A 15,651-nucleotide genomic window follows, 5' to 3' on the forward strand; every position below is an offset into this window, starting at 1 on the left:
ATGGAATTTTTTTTAAAAAAAGTATCAAAACATTACAGGATGGCTGGTTTAGTGGTTTACATATTCATATCTAGACTAGGATGCTCTGAATATCTTTAGCTGCAAAACTGTGACATCATTTGGCTCCCAAAGCCTTCTGAATGCATACTTTTTTTCATGCCATTTTAGATGTCCTTACTATTTGATAGGTTGCCACCCTAACTGTGAAATATATATGGGCAATTATTTGACTTCGGGGCGATTCTGACTGTGCTTTCCCTCCCTGGTATTGTCAGTTAGCTATATTCGATTGGCTGAGTATTGCCTCACTTGCTCCTATAGAGAAACATTTTTTTAAAAAAAAAATCACCAAAGGATGCTTACTCAATTGTTTGTTTGTTTGTTTAATTATTTGATGGAAGTGCCATCTTTCTCCCAGACTAGAACTGAAGGCTGCTAACAGCTTAATTAAAACAAGTACAATTATAAATAAAAGTCAAGGTAGTTCATAGCATAATTAAAATTTAAAAGATCAATGAACTGTATTATTAAAAACAAAATTAAATAAATTATATTAACCTGCAGTTATTGGGAGGAAGGTGGCCCATAATAAGACAAATAAGACAGACAGGCAGACAGATAGATAATATTAAAACAGAATACTTAGTAAACTTAGTAAAAATATTGCAGCATACATACCATGTTAAAAGCCCATTCTTGTGCAGCAAGACAATTTCTGAGGTCCTTTGGAATAAAAAGCTCTTTATCTGCCCTTCATTGATCACTGCCTACATTGTCAAATCTGTTATGGTACTTCTAAGACAGAATAGAAATTGACTCATAAAAAGATAACTTATGGTCAGGGATTGTCTGGAGATTTTAATGTGACACTAGAAATGTGCTACACAAAATATGCCCCATAGACCTGACTGGTTCACACGTAGCAAGCAACACTACACATGAGACAAAATGGAGGTAAGTGAAAAAGGATAGAGGTGTGTGTACAAGGCAAGGTGGGTGTTCAAATCACTGTTAGGTAAAGGTAAAGGTAAAGGTTCTCCTTGACAATTTTTGTCCAGTCGTGTCCGACTTTAGGGGGCGGCGCTCATCCCGCTCTTCAAGCCATAGAGCCAGCGTTTGTCTGAAGACAATCTTTCCGTGGTCACATGGCCAGTGTGATTTAGACACGGAACGCTGTTTACCTTCCCACCGAGATGGTACCTATTTATCTACTTGCATTTGCATGCTTTCGAACCGCTAGGTTGGCAGGAGCTGGGACAAGCGACGGGAGCTCACTCCGTCGCGTGGATTCGATCTTACGACTGCTTGGTCTTCTGACCCTGCAGCACAGGCTTCTGCGGTTTAGCCCACAGCGCCACCACGTCCCTCAAATCACTGTTAGGAGCACTATTTAGACTTTCAGAAGGCAAGATGCATTTACCTTGGTCAAGATTTAGCTAGAGCAGCAATATATGGGGGCTTTTCATATCATGCTTTAGAACTCAAGCTGTTACATTTCTTTCTTACTCTGTGTTGACCCTGAGGCAAATCAGTACTGTACACACAGAGACATACACACACAAACCAATATGTTGTTAGCTCAGCATATAATATGTGCATAAACATGGTGTAGGTCTGAGGTCTCCAACGCCCGGTCTGCAGCCCAGTGCCGGTCTGTGGCCTGAACCAGACCAGGCCACAGAGAGAGACCTCCCCCCACCCTGCACGCACTGCCCCTGCATGGCCCGTTTGTACCTGTGTGCACGCACACCTGCACGAGCACTGTGCCACCGTCTGCACAGGTGGACGAGCACTTGCGAGAGAGTACATGCACTCCTTCGTGCATGCATACGAGCACGGGGGGGGGGGGGCTGCCCTGCCTTCCCCAGCCAGCCCTCGGGGCTAAAAAGGTAGGTATCTCAGCTATTTCCACATTAAATGAAAAACTTACATAGTGAATAAGTAGCTTTCAAATATGAGACAGGGTATTTGAGGCAATATAACAATTATTTTACATTTAAAATAATGAATTTGAAGTAAAGAATTACACTTATTTTAAAAAAGTTTATCTATCTGTCTGTCTGTCTGTCTGTCTATCTATCCATCTATCTATCCATCTATCTATCCATCTATCCATCTATCCATCTATCTTAGCTCTTGACATGGTAAGGGGGTTTAAATGTCAGAGGAATTTTTAAAAATGCAGATAGAAGGCTAGACACTATTATGCATTTAAACTCCTGTAGGTTGATCCAAGAAGGAAAAATCAAAGCTGAGATTCAAGACTGAAACATGTTTAACCTCTTCAGGTATTAACAGTGGCATCAGCAAAAAAAAGTTGTGGTTCTAATGGCAATGGATATGGAGATGTTGTTGAAGGGCCTTTACTGGGCATCAGCAATAGCAAAAAGGTGATAGGAGTGGAGGATCTTTCTCAGACCATGTCAAGTGAAACTTAAGCTAACTTTTTTAGTACTATACAGAAAAAGGCAATGGTAAACAGCTTCTGAATTTTTTAGGCTTTAAAAATCATGTTAATAAAACAATTCAAAAAGAAATAAGAGATAGTGCCAGAAGATACGACTTCCAAGTCAAGAGGCACTCAATCAGCAGCTGGGAAAGAGCACAGGACAAGTACAAATAGGGCTATCACTTAATGAAGCAACCAAAACAGGGCCAAAGGGATGCATGGGGTATGGAAGCAAAGCGAAAGCCTGATGCTACATGATGCATGTAATTGGAACATAGGATGAAAGACATATAAATCAAAGTATGGTCAATACTGTTTTTTAAAAGAAAGAAATGGAACACTTGAACATTGTATCTCTTGGTGAGAGTTAAGTAAGGTGGACTGGGATAGGACATTTTTAATCCGATAATTTTATTCAGGAAATGACACACATATTACTGAGCAAAGAGTGATTTTATTAATATGATGTAGCTGTAGCAGTTAGGGGCTATAATATACAGTCTGACAAAATAATGTCAATCAGACTTCTTCAAAAATTTATCAACATTATGTAGGGGATGGATAAAGTGGATAGAGGGAAGCTCTTCCCTGTAATACCAGAACCAGGGGACATCCACTCAAATTGGGTATTGTGAGAATGAGAACAGACAAGAAAATATTTTTTCACCCAGCATGTTGTTAGTCTGTGGAAATCCTTGCCACAGGATTTGGTGCTGGCATCTGGTCTAGATGCCTTTAAAAAGGGGATTGGGCAGCTTCTTGGAGGAAAAGTCCATTGCAGGTTACAAGCTGTGATGGGAATGTATGATTTCCAGGCTAGAGATGGGGACAAATATAAAAATGGATTGGCTTTTTTGATGAAAACAGCAATTTTGTTAAATATTTGTCCCTTCATATTTGTGGGTTCCAGATATACAAAGGGACAAATATTTACCCGTTTTTATTCATCCTTCGTATTATGAAAAAAAAAACCAAACCCACCACTCTGCCTGCTGGCTGCCAATTAACTGGTTGGCAGCAGATAGGCAGCCACCCTCCCACAGCCACCTAACCCCACAGCCTACCCCCACCCCCTTCCTCTCCCTACTTTAGCTCTCCCCTACCCCCACTGACACCCCGTTACCTTAATGGCTGCTGCTGAGGTCTCCTTCTGGCCTGCCAGCCCCGGCATGTAAAAGGGAGACTAGCTGCCCTTTGTAAAGATGGCAGCTGCAGCTTACCTACCCTAAGTGAAGCCACAGCCACTATGTTTGCAAAGGGCAGCCAGTCTCTCTTTTTACATGCCATGGCTGGGAGGCCAGAAGGAAATCTTGGCATCAGCCATTAAAGTAAGGGGGTGTCGGTGGGGGTTGGGTCTAAAGTAGGGAGAGGAAGGAGGTGGGGATAGGCTGTTGGGGTGGCTGGCTGTGGGGGGGGCTGCCTATCGACCACCAATCAGCTAATAAGCAGAATGGTGTTTTTGTTTTTTGTTTTTGTTTTGCAATAGGAAGGGGGTGTTGGCGGGGCTAGGGGAGTGGGGAAGTGGCAGCGGGGGATGTTATTTTTTAAAATACCTCCCCCCATGAATCAACAAATAACTTAATTATTCATTGCTGCTTGGGGGCACCTTCATGCTTTGTGAGTCATCTCTTCTCCAGGCTTAAAAGGAAGGTACTTCAAAATGCCAAATGCAAGTAGTATCAGGAGACAGGTACATACATACTTTATTGTTACGGCATCAAGCCATACAAAATTGAATACAAAACTTCAAAGACTGGCATGCACTACAAAGTCATACCAAAGGTAAAATATCTAAAACAGCAAATATAGCAATGTAAGGCCAAGGTCTAAGGGTTTAGCTGTCTAGTCTGTCTGCTACAGCATGCCGCCTAAAATTTTGCTACCAGTTCTGTAGTAGTCCGATTTTGGTCGGTTAACAATTGATTACAGTAGTCCGAATCCTGCCATATCTTTTAAGAGTGGTGTAATATATTTTCCTCGGATCTTATTATGCCTGTTACACCTGAGCATCATGTGCTTGAGAGATTCTATCTCGCCAGAGCCACAAGGGCAGAATCTCTGTTCCCTCGGGATTTTCTTAAATCTGCCTTCCAGCACTGCAAAAGGGAAAGCCTCGCATCTAGCCAGAGTAAAGGCTTTCCTAAACTTATACGTTTCCAGCTGTGATAGGTAGGGCATAGGGAGCAGACGATATTTATGCATGTCTGTTGCTCTAAAATTGGGGCATCTACTGAGATCTGCCAGGAGACAGGTATCTAGTTGTCTTGTGTGCTCCCCAAGGCATCTGGTGGGGCCACTGTGAGATACAGGAAGCTGGTCTAGATGGGCCCTTGGCCTGATCCAGCAGGGCTCTTCTTATGTTCTTATGTAGCATCTCCAAATACAAGTGCTAAACGAGAAAAATTTGAAAGCTTTTGTGGAAATATCTGGGGGGAAACTTATCACACTGCAAAACAGGATTTGCTGATAATTATAAGTGACTGGAACACAAAAGTAGGTAAAGCAGAACAACGCATTGTTAAAGAGAAGAAAAAAATGAAGCAGAACAGTGAATTTTGCCAACAATCTACTTATTGCAACTACATGTTTCAAGCTACTGAACAGACAACAGTACACATGGACATCATATGGCCAATACAGAAATAAGATTGACTACATAACTGGAAGTGAGAAGATAAACTGCATCCTCTCTGCCAAAACAAGACCAGGAACATATCTTGAACAGTTAATATACATAAAAATAAAATAAGGCTATAAAAAATCCACTAAAAGAATCAGAGTGCCAAAATATAATTTAAATGACATATTGATCAAGAAAGGATGAAGAACCAAAAGTAAAAAGTGGCAGAAATAGGGCCAGAATCCTAAATGCAGGTTTTCAGCAACTTGCACCTACAAAGAGAATTATTAGAATAACCATTGCAAAGAGATAGAAGAGAACAGAAGAAAGGAAAGTAAGAACTCTCTTTGTGAGAAGGCTCCATACCACCTTCCATTGAAAGGGTCAGCAGTGGCCAAAGTAAAACTTTTTATTTTCCAACAGTTACCAAAATATTGCCAATTTGGCGTGCAACAAAATTATTCTTCTAATTGCTTTAATAACTTTCACTTCACTTTCTAAATGTAAAGATTTTTAGAAGGAATCTGTTATACTTTCATCACTTCTGTGTAGTTCTTCAATATATTGTTCCCTCTTTTTCATCTTATTGTGATCATTTAATATATTGCCCAGGATCCTGCTGTAGTTTAAATTTCCTTGATGTTTCTTATGGAAGATTTGGTAAGAAATATGGGAAACAAAAAGATCCAATATATATTTAAGCCCCAACGAAAGCAGGGGCTAGAGACTATAGTAACTCTGGGGCCATTGCATTCATTTTCCAGGCAAACAAAATGCTCAGGATTTTACAACAAAGACTTCTACCATATATCAAGTGAAGAGCAAGAAATGTCAGACATGCCCCCTGGGTTCAGAAAAGGAAAAGGCATTAGAGACTGTATTTCAGTCTCTAATGTTGTCTATTAGAATGTACTAAAGAAGTTTAGAAGAAAAGCAGTGTTTCCGTTTATAACTTACAGTATTGCATAGATTATGAAAAGCTGGGCCGATTTCATAGCTATATTCTCAGGTGATATTTTGAATTCATCCATTGATAAAGAGGTAAACCAATAACGAGAATTAAACATAATACCAACATATTGTGTGTGGGTGGATTTTAATTTTCTTCTAATGTACCTAATATTTTTTAGAGTTTTTGAAAGGCTTTTCTTGGTTTGTTTCAGAATAAATTTCCCCTCATTTACTAGTCTATGGCAATTATTCCCTTAGGCATAATTTTTGCATATTGTCAATATTCAACCAAATGTCACCACTAACAAGGTAGGAGCTTACAGTCAAGAATGATTGCTACTTGATCATAAGTGCGTCCCTGTTCAAATTACCATTATCCTTTTAAATATTCTCCAGTAATCTTGCTACATCACTAGATGCTTTTGTATACCTCAGCTAAAATACCATTGGCGGCCCTGCCTACCTGAATCTATGTTAGGTGATAGTACTTGGGTATAATGATTTTGTGAAATACCCTGTCTTCACCTGTGGGCTGAAATGGAAGATGAGCAGCAAGTGCGTAAGTCAGTGATTGAATGGCAGAACCACTTAAGTGGGTGGAGACAGCATAGAGAAACCAGAATGCCAGGAGGCAAGATGGAATGAAAGTACAGTGGTGCCTTGCTTAATGAGGATAATCCGTTCCAGCGAAATTGCTGTAGAGCGAAATCCTCATTAAGCGAAATAAAAAATCCCATTGAAACGCATTGAAAACCTGAAAAACTCACCGTCCAGCGAAGATCCTCCATGGGGCGGCCATTTTCGGTGCCTGTAAAGTGAGGAATCCGTCCAAAAACACAGCAGGGATCCATTTTACACAGCGGGCGGCCTTTTTGAAGCCACCGCTCAGCTGTTTTAAAAAGTCGTAATTCGAAGAATCAGTTCCCGAAGCAAGGAACCGATTGTCACAAAGCGGATTTTGCCTATTAAAACATCGTTTTGCGATCGTAAAAGCAATCGCAAAACAGTCATCGTATAGCAGTTTCATTGTTTAATGAGGCAATTGTTAAGCAAGGCACCACTGTAGAGTCAAGATATAGAGCCATATTGAGGTAAACAGAAGCTCAACTGAGGTGGGAGCCCTGGGAAGATAGGACCAACAGTGCCCCATTAGACTACTCTACTATTCAGCTTGTACTGTTTTTAATACCATTTGCTTATGACTGGCAAAATTCATAACTAGCAATCGATTTAGTGGGTCACAGATCATTTCATATGGATCACTGCCAGCCAATGTAGTTAGGCAAAACAGCATATTGTCAAAGAAGCCTATTATCTTGGCAGGAGAGAAAGAATTATTCACCAGCCACAAGCATCCTAGGGAACAAGATATACTGTAAGAAGCAATCACATTGATTGTAGACAAAGCCAGTTTTTTCACCTTTCCCCCATCTTTTTGGACAATTTCATCACTTTTACACAAATTGCACATCACAAAGCAAATCGGAGGAAATACAATGTTTTTCTACACATTTCTGCACAGATCATTTGGTTGGATTTTGAGTACTTTCTTCCAAATAAGTCAACTGCACTTATGATTCTGCCTGATCTGCAAGCAACAGTCTAATCATGCCTTTGAGAGTTGCATTAGGCAATATCTGAACTAATTTATAAGGTACATATGAATAACCAAGGGTCTACTTGCAAGTGTCAGCTGTTTGGGGGATTCTAGTAATGTAGTCCAAAAAAGTAACTTTTCTAAACTGTGGTTACCAGTAGTCAATTAGTTTTCTCCTATAATTAAAAATTCCATCCTGTCTGTTGATCTTACAGATATTTTTGCAGATTTGGGGAAGTCTTGTCATAAGAAATATGCTAAATGAAATGCTCAGCCAGATTCTTCATTGTCTAGATTCAGTAGGTACAGCTGTTCTGGGTATTGACAGGATTATATTTTACCTCCTTTCATGTAGATGTCAAAGATAAATCTATCAGGAAAAAGGCAGTGGCACCCCTACACTAGCATCACAGAAATAGCTGAATATTCGTTCTGGATGTTTGTGGATCTTTTGGAAGCAAATTCCCTTAACACACTGATTTTGCAAGAACTTTTCGCTATGATTTTACATGCTGTTTCCTGTATTGTACACATATTCTTGTCTATCAGGCAAAACCCAAATGGGAAAAAAAAGACAAAAAACAAAAACCTTATGACACCTTAACGACTAATTGATATATTTTAATGTGCACTTTCGGGGACGTCCACTTTTTCTTGTGTGGTTTTTCCCCTAATGTAAATGTTTTCATCCACATTTTTATTGAAGAATGGCACCACAGAATTCAAAGAATGTCAGATAAATGTTTTTTACTTTATACATTAGTTGGGAAGTGCAAATTAGGTTGCTGTGTGTTGTATTGTGGCTCTGGCCTCCATATACTTGTAGCTAATGAGAAGTTTCCATTTTATCTCCCTCCCAGAAACTTATGGTGGATACTCTGTTTTTTTGTTTTTTATCCTGTTTTTAATCCTGTTTCTCACAAGCTTTTCGTTGCTGCTGTTTATTTATTTATTTATTTATTTATACCCCACCCCTCTAGACTATGTCTACTCAGAGTGGCTTACAACATAAAATAAATCAATATAAAATATATATAATCATAAAAATACAATTGCTATATTAATTAAGACAATTAATTTAAGAAAGGATTACCAAGATGGGGTAGGATAAGGAAAGAAGAGATAAAAAGACTTAGCTGACTGGAGGGAAGGCCTGTTATTCATTGACATTGGAATTCTGCCACATACTGCAGAAAATTGTTGTCATGTAAGCTCCCTTCCTTAGATAAGACCAGCTTTAGGTGGAACAGGTTAGAAGCTGGTATATGTGTCCTAGGGAAAAGCTTTTGGTGAGACACCAACTATTCGTGGAGGGTAGCAAATGTGTAATAACCTGTAGCAGGCCGGACCTGTCTCTTTAAGAGAAAGATATAAGCAGCAGCTCCCTTTGTGAGTAAGAGGGTTCCTTTGGGGAGAAGTTGTGAGATCAAAGTGCTTTCCTGCTGATGTCCCTTTGCTTTATTTATGCAACAGCACACAATTTGGAAATAACCCATTCACAGGCTCCACCCATATAGATTTTAAAACTTAGATGCTTTAACCTTCATGCTAATGAAATTCTTAATTTGTAGCTTTGTTTCCCTCTTGTCCTCCCTTGTTACAGGTAGATAAAGTATGCGGACAGCCTGAAGAAAAAGAAGTGAAACCTTTACCGGACAACATTGTTCAAGTGAAAGAAATAGTTGAGAAACCATCTATCACAATGGCACACTCAGCTACTGTAAACAATAAAAGGAGGTAACCTAAATACCACCATATTTTCGCAGAAATGTTTGGAATGGAACTTCCCAGAGTGACATCAGACAATGGCGACAATAATGATGTTCGTTGGTTGTGGTATTAACTAGTGCTTTTTAATACTTATGTTCATTATGTAGTGATTGAGATAATAATATTTCAGGGGGCTCCTGTACAGAATTGTAAATTGAAACCTGTCAGTCATTAAGCACTTTGTGCTTTCTGTTGCAGGAATTCATTCTTGCCTTGCATTTAGCTATTATCAGGCAGAAAGGTAAATGTTAGTCCGTAGCTCACTTAAGCCTCATATAGACTTGAGAACCGATTATTTCACATGATTCACATGCCCCTGAATGCACAGTCATATTAACAAACACCATTATGGTGTAAAGAACTGTTCATTTGTAAAGCTGTAATTGCACAGGAAGAGCTTAGCATAGCACATATGCTAAATGATGTCCTTACATGAATGTGTAAATTAGCAGCATTAGCTCCCCATAAAAATATAAAATAAAATAGAGAATGTGATACTAGAGGTCCACTTCCATTTTGAAAAATGTATACAGTATTTTAGTTGGATTTGGCTGAAATATGTTGGTTTGCATAGTATGTTACTACCAAAGCTGGCCTATTGGGCAAAATCCTGTTATTTAACTTTGTTTTCAGCGTGATCCAGATCAGGCATTAGAAATGTTTAACTTACATGAATGCAAAGATTCCTATACCCCCAATTTAGGTTCTAAGACTCCCAAGGTCTCCCTTTTACCCTGGGGAAGCCTTTGGGAGCATAAGATATAGGGGTTTTAAAAATCTAAAATCACCTCCAGATCCCTACCACTGGGTTTGGAACTGCCACCGCTGATTTGGCGGTGATGTTTGATTTTTAAAGTCTAGCCCTCCTAACCTGCCGCTCCTCAAGGCTTCCCCAGGGCAACAGGGAGCCTCGAAATCTAAAACAGGATAAACAGATTTTAGTTAAATATTTCTGGTGCCTGATTTGGACAAATTTACACAACAGGATCTTGCCCACTGAATCAGTGAGGATTTGATTAATCATTCATAAGTTCAATTGATTCAGTGGGCCTACTTTAGTTGTGACTTACTACACTAAGAAATATCCATTGTCCAGAGATTGGCCACTTATTTGTCAGGAGAGTGGCCATGGTTTCCAATAGTGTAATTCATGTTTTCTTCTGAAAGTCTGAGGGGATCAAGGGCCACAGAAGCAACTTTGGGGGACATAAGTGGCCTTAAACCCACACATTGCCCAGCTCAGGCCTAGAACATAAACTAGCTTAACTGGCAGTAGTTTAAGCTGGAGCCGAAATCCCTTGACATCTTAGGCAGTCCAAATAATACACTCGTGTAGAATAAAATGCCAGGACAACCTTACTGTAATTTTCCAAGAATGTGGTACAATCAGTTACAAACCGATAAGAATTTCCCCCTTTTTTCTTTTTATTATTTTTACTGTTTCCTCTTTCCTTGTGGCTGGTCTTTCTGCTGAGAAAGCAATTTTCTATTGTGTCAAAATCTATATTTGTTTTCTTCTTCCCATATCTTTTTTTTTAACTTTGTGAAATCTGTTTCTCTGGGAACAATGCTAGCATGGCTGAAACTTGCATAAAACTTGCATGATATGTTGGTTAATCTTATGCATGGACATGAAATACTACACTACACAGCAGATATTCGCCTGGCCAAAGGCAATTTCAGAAATTATGAACATTGAATAGTTCTTGTTGTTCTTCTTGTTGTTAATTACCTGTGTGCTTCAACATAAAAAACGTTACAACATTTTAAAATCACAGGAACGGTTAGGGCAGTCAGGTTATGTGCATAAAACCCACATCACAATATTTTTTCATAGATTTTCTGATTGCACAGAGAAGTATTGTAGATGCCTTGCTTAGAACATTTGGAAACACAAGACTCTTGGCTGTGATACCTGAGCTGCATTTTAGTATATCCTGCCACTAAACATGGACTGGAAATATATTCTGTTTAAAAGCACTGCATTTGCAATTTAATTGGAGAAGGAACTAGCTGAGGTAAAGCAATATTAGTGTTTTACTGTGTTTTTATTGCTTGTGGCTCTTTTTAACTTGAATGGCATGAAAAGATGTTCTTGAGTACTACAAGCATCCACATTTCATAGATTTTCCTACAGAGACTCCGGGGAGCCATTTTCTTTAAAATATACATCTGACCTTAGGTTTTGGTGGATGGGTCTTCTAATTCACTTAAAATTATGTTATGTGTGGAGCTTTGTTGGGAGCATAATAAGCTGCCTTATAACATGTCAGACCATTGGTCCATCAAGCTCAGTTGACTGGCAGCTATTCGCTGTCATGCCATACAACAGTCTTTCCCAGCCTGGCATACATGTGGTGGAACCTGGGACATTTTATACATAAAGTATGAACATTGCTACTAAGATACTCTGTAGGGGCAGGCAATCTGTGGGTATCTCACCCTCATCCATGGGCCTTGGAGGGCCATGCTTGCACCCATTCCTGTAAGCTCCCCAAATATATTCTCTTTAAAATGGACTTTTATTCTCAAAAAGTATCCCTGTATTCTGTAGTGTTAAACAAATAATAATACAAATGAAGAGGCAGGGGTTCTGGGAAGTGTTCAAAATGTGGCAAATTTACCCTGCATGCCACTGAGAAGTAGCAGTGGCATTTTGAGTTGATTTTTAAATTTCAGGGGCAGTGGAGGAACCTGGGGATGCTTAGGAGGACAGAAATGCCCTGAGGCCATAATCCACATATTGGTCACTCCTTCTATACTGAGAAAGCCACAGTCTTGGCTACAACTTGGCTACAACAAGCAGGCAAACTATTTGTTTGTTTAGTCAGTCAGTCAGTCAGTCAGATAGTCAATCTCCAATTTTCCAAATATGCCTGAAGGGGCAATACACATTTGGATTCCCCCATCCCCGAGGAAAAGCAATCTAGCATTTTATGGGAAAAAAACCCCTCAAAAATAAATGCTTTTTCATCTAAAGTACTTCGGTGTACGCTTCTCATCCACAAATCATCTGTCCTGCTTTGTTCTCACATGTATACAATAATTCTTTTTCATGTGACATTTGGATATGACAGGTACATTCATTATTTTTTGCATTTTAAACCTTCACTTTGAAACCGTATTTATTAAGTTTTTTAAAAGAAAGATAAATTTATTTTTATATGTTATTAGGAAAAAGCTCAAATCACCAAGCAGTAAAGCCATAGTCTTGCCAGGATTAAACTGTGCATAGACTGTGGTGGTCTTTTTCCCCTCCCTTCTTTTTTTTCCCTTTTTTCCTTTTATATATATATATATTAAGGTCAAAGCATATTTTAATTGCATTTGTTCTTTTCTAATTTAATCCTGTGCATGTGCTTGATGATCTTTTCTTTCAAATAATTTATTACTTTTTTGTTTCTCATTTCTTTCTTCATTTGCCTGAATTCCCCCCTTCCTACCCCTCTTCTGACTGTTCTTCCTGGCCCAATCCAGTTCTCTGCCTCTGAAAGCTTCAAAGAATGACAAATCCAGAAGTTTGAAAAAAATGTCCCGGTAAGAATGAAAAGAACCCAACATGCTTTTGTCTCTTGATTTGAAATGAGCTCCCCAAACATTGTTCTATCCTGTAAGATTAGACATTTTTCTTCAACGTTAGCAGGAGATACTCTTAAGATTAACTTCTTAGCCCAGATGCCCTAATCTGAAACAGAGGTGAGGAACAGATGGTGGGGGGGCTGCAACTCCAATCAACCTTATCCAGTATTGCGAATCAGGAGGCACTGTATTTCTAGGAGTTGCAGTCTGCAGTCTAAAAACTTCTGGATGACAAGATTATTCATTGTTCCTTATCTAAAAGACTGTGCATTCTTAGCAAGGGGGAAGAAATAGACCTGCTTATTGTAATCTAATTTTTCTGATGAAGTATCTCCCTAATGGCCAGAAGATATGCTCCCATTTATTTTTGTATTTAAAGCAAAATTAAATTCAAAATGAATTAGATTTTCTGCCAGCTTTTAATGCAGTTTTGCTGCTAAATGCTCCTGTCTAAATCAGATTGGGCCATTTGTCTGCAGCTGGCAAAGTTGGCCTAAATAATTTTGTTGCTGGATGTAGAACAGAAGTTGTGGTGTTGTCTCCCAGAAGTCAAAGTCATAATATCAAGGCTGCTTATATTGTTTGAGAAACTTGGGAAGAAAATTTCTATCTAGTATATATATTGCTGGTAAAAATGTGAGAACTTTTCATAAACAACTTGCTACTCTATCTTGATACATAAAATCATCTAGTTTTGAGATGACTGTGCCATTGTGCCTACTGTTAAGGTTAGCCAAGCAAAAGCTGTAAAACTTAAGGGCATGATCCAGCTGCTCTTCCACACACAGCAATGACTGTACATGTCTCCATCTTCACAAAAGAGTTTCTGAGGAAAGTGGTAAACATTTTCTTGCTTGCACAGAGAGGAAATAAATCATCTTCTGTATATTTCTGACTTTTATTGTTTGTTTATGTGCCATCAATTTAAATCTAATTTATTGTAACCCTGTTAAGATTTCCAATGTATGTGAAATATGTAAGGAGTGGTCTTACCTCCAACAAGTTTCCATTGCTAAATGGGGATTCAAACTCAGCTTTTCCAAGTCCTAGTCTTGTCACTCTGTCCATTATGCCACACTGACAGTTACCACCCACTATTTATTGAATATTCCCATGGCAATTAACAGTGCTTCAGTTGTAATGCACCTTAGAAATATCTAGTGGTCAGGCTTCTGAAAACATTATGTGTTTCTCTGCTTTATTTTAGAATCTAAATGAAAGCAGTGAATTTCCAGGGTGTCTAGATGGATGGTTGCTGATAGGCAACATCTTACAGGTCATGTAATACAGATGCAATCCAGTCACTACTTTTGGAATGTCACTAGATAGTTCTTGGCTGAAATAGTTTCCTGTCATATCAAGAATGGCAAGCCTAGACATTACTGCCAGATGGCTTTTTGCTTTATTCTCTGGCACATAAAAATCATGGTCTAGCTTCAATCATGATTTTTTTCTTGAAGTGCTACAGTAAATGATGCACTGCTATTTTTGTTGATATATTTTGAATTGACCAGCAGAATTAAAATTTAAATGCAGACTGATAGGCCCATCTTCATCCAGATGAGAAAACAAACTTGATCTATCTCTGGACTGGATTCCTGTGGTAGAATTAAAATTATGATTTTTACATTTATAGAAGGAGAAGCCTTCAGAGATAGTTAGGCCTAGATTCCTTTGACATGAACAAATCAAGGAGGCTTCCTTACATAATCATAAACTATGACTCATTGCCAGGTACATAAGCAGAAATATATACATACCCTCTTCCTGCACAGCAGAGGCAGTGAAGCACACCCAAACTCAGTTTTATTTCATCAGATTCCTGGCTTGTTACATGTAATCCAAGAATCATGATTTAAAAGAAGCTGTAGTCATATACTAAACAAGCCAACAAGAAACAGTAGCTTGTCTTGCAGAGTTTCAAATTTCTGGCAAAATCCCGTTTGCTTTGCAGTAGAAGTATAGCTATTAACTTTAGGTTCCCCAGATAATCCATCCCTTTCTGGCATTTCAAGCCTCAAACATATTTCATTGCTTACAGTTATTAACAGATCAATAGCAAACAAGCAAACTGACTTTCAACAGACTAAAGACAAAGAAAGAGAAGCGCCCAGGAAAGAGGTGGAGGTCTCTTTAAATTCAGAAGTAGGAAGGTACAATTGGCCAATACTGGATAGGTTGACAGTCGCCTGAGCCCAGAAAGGTCCCTTCCAGTCTCTAAAACTGCAGACAGCATGCAAGGTTATAAAAACTCACAATAGGTTGATCTTCTGTCTTGTTTAACAAAATAGAGTTTATTTTAAGTCCTAGTTCCTGATTCTCACATAAGTAGGATCCAGGCTTGTTCTTCCTTCCAGGGAAGGAGCAAGGAGTGGCGAGCATGTAAACCTGGCACTTTGTGCAGGCTTCTTTGTATTTGTGCACATGGCAGAAAAATATGGATTAGGTTTCCATTCAAAATAATGCTGCCTAAGTATAGAAAAAGGTCAAAATCAATAGTTATAAAATTCAAAAGGCGGACTGCTTCTCTGTGTTTATTTTGAAATGCAGAGAAGGTGTGGGGAAGAGAGAAGAGGCATGACACTTTCTCCACCCACCCTCTTTTACTCCAACCATCTCTAAACTGCTCTGTCTAGGATTTCCTGACAAATGTTTATGTGGACAGACTTGCATTTGGCACTCAGT

The 15,651-nt window shown here is 38.9% G+C and overlaps 1 protein-coding gene across 2 annotated transcripts in view; it reads left to right on the plus strand.

Moving 5' to 3' along the window:
- The window catches only part of LOC110075313 (glypican-5), a 486,554-nt gene that overhangs the window by 179,753 nt on the left and 291,150 nt on the right, over positions 1 to 15,651 (plus strand). Inside the window, exons 4-5 of one of the 2 annotated variants that reach the window (XM_072995918.2) lie at positions 9,221 to 9,354; positions 12,865 to 12,924. In XM_072995918.2, the coding sequence (XP_072852019.2) occupies positions 9,221 to 9,354; positions 12,865 to 12,924 (194 nt within the window). The remainder of the gene's footprint in view (positions 1 to 9,220; positions 9,355 to 12,864; positions 12,925 to 15,651) is intronic. The other variant, XM_072995919.2, reaches the window with a different exon arrangement.

This window comes from Pogona vitticeps, chromosome 3 (genome assembly GCF_051106095.1).
Source record: "Pogona vitticeps strain Pit_001003342236 chromosome 3, PviZW2.1, whole genome shotgun sequence".
Classification (NCBI taxonomy): Eukaryota; Metazoa; Chordata; class Lepidosauria; order Squamata; family Agamidae; genus Pogona; species Pogona vitticeps.